The 6,183-nt window shown below is 48.8% G+C and overlaps 1 protein-coding gene and 1 long non-coding RNA gene across 2 annotated transcripts in view; one reads left to right on the top strand and one right to left on the bottom strand.

Annotated features, from left to right (window-relative positions):
- LOC103262169 overlaps positions 1–413 on the bottom strand; it is a 6,541-nt gene extending 6,128 nt beyond the window's left edge. The window contains exon 1 of the long non-coding RNA XR_504405.2: positions 236–413. This is a non-coding gene — a long non-coding RNA (uncharacterized LOC103262169). The remainder of the gene's footprint in view (positions 1–235) is intronic.
- MAMLD1 (mastermind like domain containing 1) overlaps positions 1–6,183 on the top strand; it is a 70,030-nt gene that overhangs the window by 19,868 nt on the left and 43,979 nt on the right. Inside the window, exon 2 of the mRNA XM_021713239.1 lies at positions 5,236–6,135. Coding sequence (XP_021568914.1) covers positions 5,236–6,135 — 900 coding nt within the window. The remainder of the gene's footprint in view (positions 1–5,235; positions 6,136–6,183) is intronic.

Below are 6,183 nucleotides of genomic sequence, written 5' to 3'. Positions count from 1 at the left end.
CCCCCTTCTCCCCCCACACCCCGTCTCCCTGCAAATCTAGTCTTGATGCACTATTGTCTTATCTATGCTAGGGCTACCTCCACCATGCCCCGTGATGTCTTCATTACTCTTTCTGAGATAGTCTTCTGGGAACCGTCCCTGTCCTCACAGGGCTTAAAATCTGCTCTAGTGAACCAACATCTTTCCTGGCTACCTTTGACCTCCTAGCTTCTTGACGAATAGAAAGGGTGCATACCTTTTGCCAGCCTTTTGTTGGAGTCTGTGTTCAGCGTCCAGCTAGAGTGTCCAGAATTAAACGTTTGTAATCAAGTCATAAACATAAGTTGCATGCTTTCTTCTCCCTATGCCCACCTCATGATCCTGGACTGTATTCTCACAATCTAAACCTTTTCTGAGAAGTCTTTCCCCCTTTTTGTCATCCTGGACTACAAGCGTAGACAGGGAAAAGAGTTGCCCTGTGTCATTGTTCAGACAGAACCAGAAATCATGTGGACTTCAGAGCTGAGCGTCCCTGTATCAAAAGGGCTGCCTTTGTTTTGTCATTATCTAGGGGGCGGGAAGGCATCACATGCTTTGAAATGCATTTTAATGAATGTTTATAAGGTCATGGGGATCACATTGGTGGCTTTGTCTGCTGGATTATGAAATAGGACTCTGCAGGCACTTATGTATGGAGAGACAGTAATTCATTTCTAAAGGACTCCCTCCCTGAACCCCTCCACCAAAGGCAGGACCTGTGCCCTATCCCCTAACTAATTGTGTGACTGAAAGAAAATCATACCCCATTCTTTTTTCTATAAAAAGGGAAGCTTGAGGTATGCTCTTTTGAAATCCTGCCAGTGTCTACTGATTGCCACAGTGGGAGGCAAAAATCATGTGCAATACATGGCCTGAAGGAAGTAGGGACTGACTGGTAGCTAGGTACTGATAGCTTGCTGTCACCAAGGCCACAGAGACTGGAAAATGGCAAATGCATGAAGCAGCAAGATTCTCTTAGAAAAGTCTGGAAGCAGACTCAGAAGGAGGAGGGTGGGAAAGGTATGAAGGTTGAAAAATCACCTATCAAGTACAAGGTGCACCAGTGGGGGTGATGGGTACACTTAAAGCCCAGACCTCTTCACCATTAAAGAATGCATCCATGTAACCAAAAGCCACTCAAACCCCTAAAGCTCTTAAAATTAAAAATTAAATTTAAATTTTTAAAAAGATCTGAAAGCTTAGGGAGCCTTGAGAGGGGAAGTCATCCAAGAGCAATGAGCTGTCTGCTGCACTTGCTCTGGTGGTTGTCAGTCAAAAACACCTCAACTGGCTGAGTACAGTGGCTCACACCTGTAATCCCTGTACTTTGGGAGGACAAGGCAGGAGGATCACTTGAGCCCAGGAGTTCAAGACCAGCCTGGGCAACATAGTGAGACGTTGTCTCTATAAAAACTCAAGCAATTATCTAGGCTTGGTGGCATATGCCTATAGTCTCAGCTACTCGGGAGGCTGAGGCAAGAGGATCAGTTGAGCCAGGGAGGTCAAGGTCTGTCACTCCAACCTGGGTAACAGAGTGAAACCCCGACTCAAAAACAAACAAACAAAAACACTCCGCTTGGGCGAGCAGAACCTCAACAGCAGCCATAGGTGACCCAGTGGAGGCACCAGTGTGACACTGAGAACAGGGGAAAGCCCAGCCAGCTTCTCATGGTTGAGATTAGTCACAAAGCATGGGACTGTGAAAGAGGACACACTGAAGTGAGCCTTTTATCTAGGGACAAAATTAACTAGATAATAGATTTCCACGCCTCACTGAGGCCTGGGGAAAGCAGATTCTGTTACAGCCAGCCTGAGCACTTTCCTGTGAACATAGCCACCTCTCTTCAGCTGTGCTTAGGGTTGGCTGGTGTCCTTGTGCTCAGCCAGGGCCCTGCAGGCTGACTGTCAAAAGCTCACACCAATGGGAGGCCCAAACTTCACCTGTACGTTGACCACTTAAGTATCTAATCCTGAATTGTACCCCACATCTTTAAAATAAGATAAGTAGCCAGGCTCGGTGGCTCAGCCTGTAATCCCGCGCTTTGGGAGGCTGAGGTGAGTGGATTGCCTGACCCCGTGGGTTCGAGACCCGCCTGGGCAGCAAGACCTCATCTCTACAATAAATAAAAAAATCAGCCGGGCATGGTAGCGCATGCCTGTAATTCCAGCTACTCGGAAGGCTGAGGTGGAAGGATAGCCAGAGTGCAGAAGGTCGAGGCTGCGATGGCGGGGAGCCGCCACTACACTCCAGTCTGGGCGACAGAGTGAGACTCCAACTCAATAAAATAAAATAAGAAAAAAGAAAGCTCGCACCATAACATCCAAAGCACGGAGCTGCACACTGTCTACCAAAATGGAGGCTCAGTTAAAGTCCTTTCACAAAGGAAAATGCAGAAGACGCTGGCAGCCTCCCACTGTGCTAAAAAAATAGCCTCTGTTGCCCCGACCCCATGCCCCTGAGGACAGCAAGGTGAGCCTGCCGCCCTCATTAGGCTTCCTTCTGCAACGTTCTATGAAGCGAGCACACCCTTGGCGTAGCAAGGTGGTATCCGCTCCAGCAATGGGAGAGGCCTGGGATCAGTGTTGTTCACATCCTGGCTTCCCCACCTCTACACTGAAGTCCCAGCAGGTTGCTGGCACACCAACAGTTAAATGAAAGCTTTGGGAACCCACAGAGTCTGCCAGCAAATTCCAGAAGCTCACCTGGCTGGGATGCCAGGCTGCAGCCACTCACAGCCCCCGCCTTCCTTCCTCCCACTCCACCCCCATCTGATCCTTGGCCTGCGTGGTTCTGCATTGAATGGGCCATCATTAAATCCATCTTGCAGTTCAAGACATCATGAATAGCACATTGGGCCCAACCGCTGCCAGCTCAGACTCCCTGCAGGGGATCCTTATGTCAAACCCATACTCAATTATCCTTGATTATCTATTTCATAAAGTTCTATTTTTAATATATTGAAGTTCTCTAGATTCTCTAGGAGAATGTAGAAGAGACGAAATTTCAGTTTGGGACCCAGTGGCTTGTTTGTGGGCTACTCCTTAACTGACTAAGTGAGCGGCTAAGCTCCCTGTGTGCTGGGTCATTTGTGTTGCTTTGTCCACTGATCCATTCCGGTGCCATTTACTGAGCACCTGCTATGGGCCAAACACTTAGTGAGCAACCAGGACCCTTCAAGATCTGTCCTTTGTCACGCCAAGTACCAGTTAGTGAAAAGCTACTAGGTACCTCACAAGCTGCCCCATGACCCAAATGGTCAGAGCAGCAACATGAAAAAATAACTATAATAACATTCATTTTACACAGGCAGAAACTGGGGCTCCCAGAGGTCCAGGGGCAAGGCCAAGACCAGGGCCCTCTGCCACACCTCTTCCTCCCAAGCTCTGGGCCAGTGTTTTCTAGCCTGGCTGTCCATTCCGAGTCAACCACGAAACTATGGAAACACTCCTGGGGCCTGGGGCCCTCCCTGGGTGAGACTGAAGCTGTCGGCTTTTGGCAGGAGAGCCTGGAAACATGAATGTTTCCAAGAGACTTGGATGTGCAGCAGGGCCTGAGATGGGCAGCCCTGGGAATCCACTTCGATGTTCACTTGGCCATGAGAGGCAGGACCCTGTCGTGCTGTCCCCTCGCATGCCTTGAGTTCTCAGTGAGCTACAAGCTCACCGAACCAGGAGAGTCAAATGGTAGGCGGCATCAGAGGGTCAGCGTTGGATGTCTACTTCCAAAGCCCAAAAGGGACTTCATATATGACCAAGTGCTTTAAAAGAATTCTGTTTGCCCATTGGCATTCAGGTGATTTTCAGGACCCTCCCTTTCTTTCCTTATTCCGATCCTTCCAAGACATACTTCTTCACCCCCACTCCCTTCCCCCTTTTCCTGCTGACATGCAGGCCGCGATTGTTAACATGACAACCACGGATGACTATATGACACCAAGGAAGAGTAGGAAATACCACAGTACTGGTGACTTCACGTTGTTCCCAAAGACTTTGCTTCTAGAAAGGGTGGGCTTTTCCCCCAAGGTGCAGATTCCAAATTAGAGCCTTTTCCTGTTGATTAATATCTCCCAGCCTAAGGATGCATCTGCAGACAGGAATTTCTTATTTAGATAACTTATATTTTAGGGGGAAATTGTAAGTATTTCTCATTAAAAACAAACAAGCAACACAGAAATGTAGAGAATAGAAAGGGGCCTTTGTGGAGGGAAGAACCCTTGTAGTACAGGCCTCCCCAGCTAGGTAAGTGTTCTAGGAACCCATGTGTACCCACTGGTGTTACTGTATTGTGAGAGGCTGCATTTGGCTTCAGTGAATTTATCTTTGGAGATTCTTTCAACACGTTTGTCCATTTCATGATGAGTGATTTAAATGTTTTGCTGACGTGGAAGAGGTCAAACAAAAACAGCAGAAGCACTAAAAGCATCAAAATGGACGAGCGCAAAAACTGTTTTAAGCAGTGGAAAAAGCATCTCCATAGGTGTATTGCATCAAACGGAGAATACTTTGAAGATGACTGAAGTTTAAACATGTAAGAATAAATACGCAATTTTTTATCATTAAACTCCAGGGTCTTTGGGGTTCCCCCTCGTATATCTTAAACAGCTGCCCCAAAGAGCATCCAGACCTACTTCATTCTTGTAAGGGCTCCGTTGTTTTCTACTTTGTCACTGCAGCCTGATGCATTCCACCAAGACAGGGTGGCAGCTAAAATGTCCAATGTCTGTGTTATGTCTCTCCCTTGTTAAAATCCGTGTGTCTGAGGACAGGTAGGAATTAGAAATACTGAGGCCCTTCGAGTTTACTGTCCATACCTACCTTTAGTAGCATGCTTACATAGTGACTTATGTATGGTGTCACTGAACTCTCCTTGAGAGTTCAAAGTTCGCACGTGTTCAAAGTTCACACAAATTTCCATCCTGTTTAGCACACAGATAGCATAATGTCTTATTTGAAATGCAGCAAGACAGTTTACATGAAACACAGCAACAAAGAAACACGCACTGTTCTTCCTGAAATAGGCTGCATTTCATCGTTTGACAATTACGTCTTTAAACTGTGAGGTCTGTTTTATCTTACAGGTTTACTGTTAGCTTTACTGTGCCACATCTTTATAAAAATCCCTCTCTTTCTCTCTCTCTCCTCATCTCTCTAACTCTCTCTATCTCTTGTCTCTTGTCTCTCTATCTCCTCTTCTTGTCTCTTCTCTTCCAACCACAGGGACCCACTAAGAGGAGACAGGAAGGAGACAGCTTTCAGTTTCCAGGCATGGCCGACGGGGATTACCCAAATAAAGTTAAGAGGCCCTGCCTTGAAGATGTCACCTTTGCTATGGGCCAAGGTGTCCATCCCAGTACCCCGTGCGCAGAGCTGCAGGTTCCTCCAATGACAATGAATCCTACCCCTGCAGCTATGGGAGTACCTGGCCAGCCTGTACCCAGCCAGCCGTTGGTCTTGGAGAGCAACCCCATGAATGGTAGCATGATGGGTCCACCATATGTGGCACCACCAACCCCAGACGTGGGGCTGAAAGCACCCACTGCTCCTTACTATGACAAAGTTAACAGCGTGCCAGCTGTAGACCAGGAACTTCAAGAACTGCTGGAGGAGCTGACCAAAATTCAAGAACCTTCTCCGAGTGAAATCGATCTTGAGAAAATACTGGGCAGCAAGCCAGAGGAGCCAGTGGTCTTAGATCACCCCCAGGCAACCCTAGGCACAACTCCCAAACCTCCGGTTCAGATGCCACACGTGGAGAGCCCGACTTCCAGCAAGGAGTTTGCTGCTAGTTGCAGTCAAGTCCCTGGTGTGCCACTTCAGATGCCGCCCTCCTCCACAGGGATCAGCTATCCCATTCCTTCCACCAGTAAGCAGATGGTCTCGCCCAGTTCCTCGACAGCGCAGGCCAAGAACCAGGCCCAGGCCATGCACCCCGTGGCGGTGCCCCCTTTACCGGTGCCCCAGTGGCATCATGCCCACCAGCTGAAGGCGTTGGCAGCCAGCAAGCAGGGCTCTGCTACAAAGCAGCCAGTGCCCCCTCCTAGTTGGTCTGGTATGCCTCCTCCAGGCCTCTCTCCAGGACTGTCTCCACCGTACCGCCCGGTGCCGTCGCCACACCCGGTGCCGTCGCCGCACGCGGTGCCATCGCCGCACGCGGTGCCGTCGCCG

This window comes from Carlito syrichta, unplaced genomic scaffold, assembly GCF_000164805.1.
Source record: "Carlito syrichta isolate Samal-C Ts95f unplaced genomic scaffold, Tarsius_syrichta-2.0.1 Scaffold304364, whole genome shotgun sequence".
Classification (NCBI taxonomy): Eukaryota; Metazoa; Chordata; class Mammalia; order Primates; family Tarsiidae; genus Carlito; species Carlito syrichta.
Note: the sequence above shows the minus strand (reverse complement) of the source record. Positions and strands in the feature narration are given on the sequence as shown.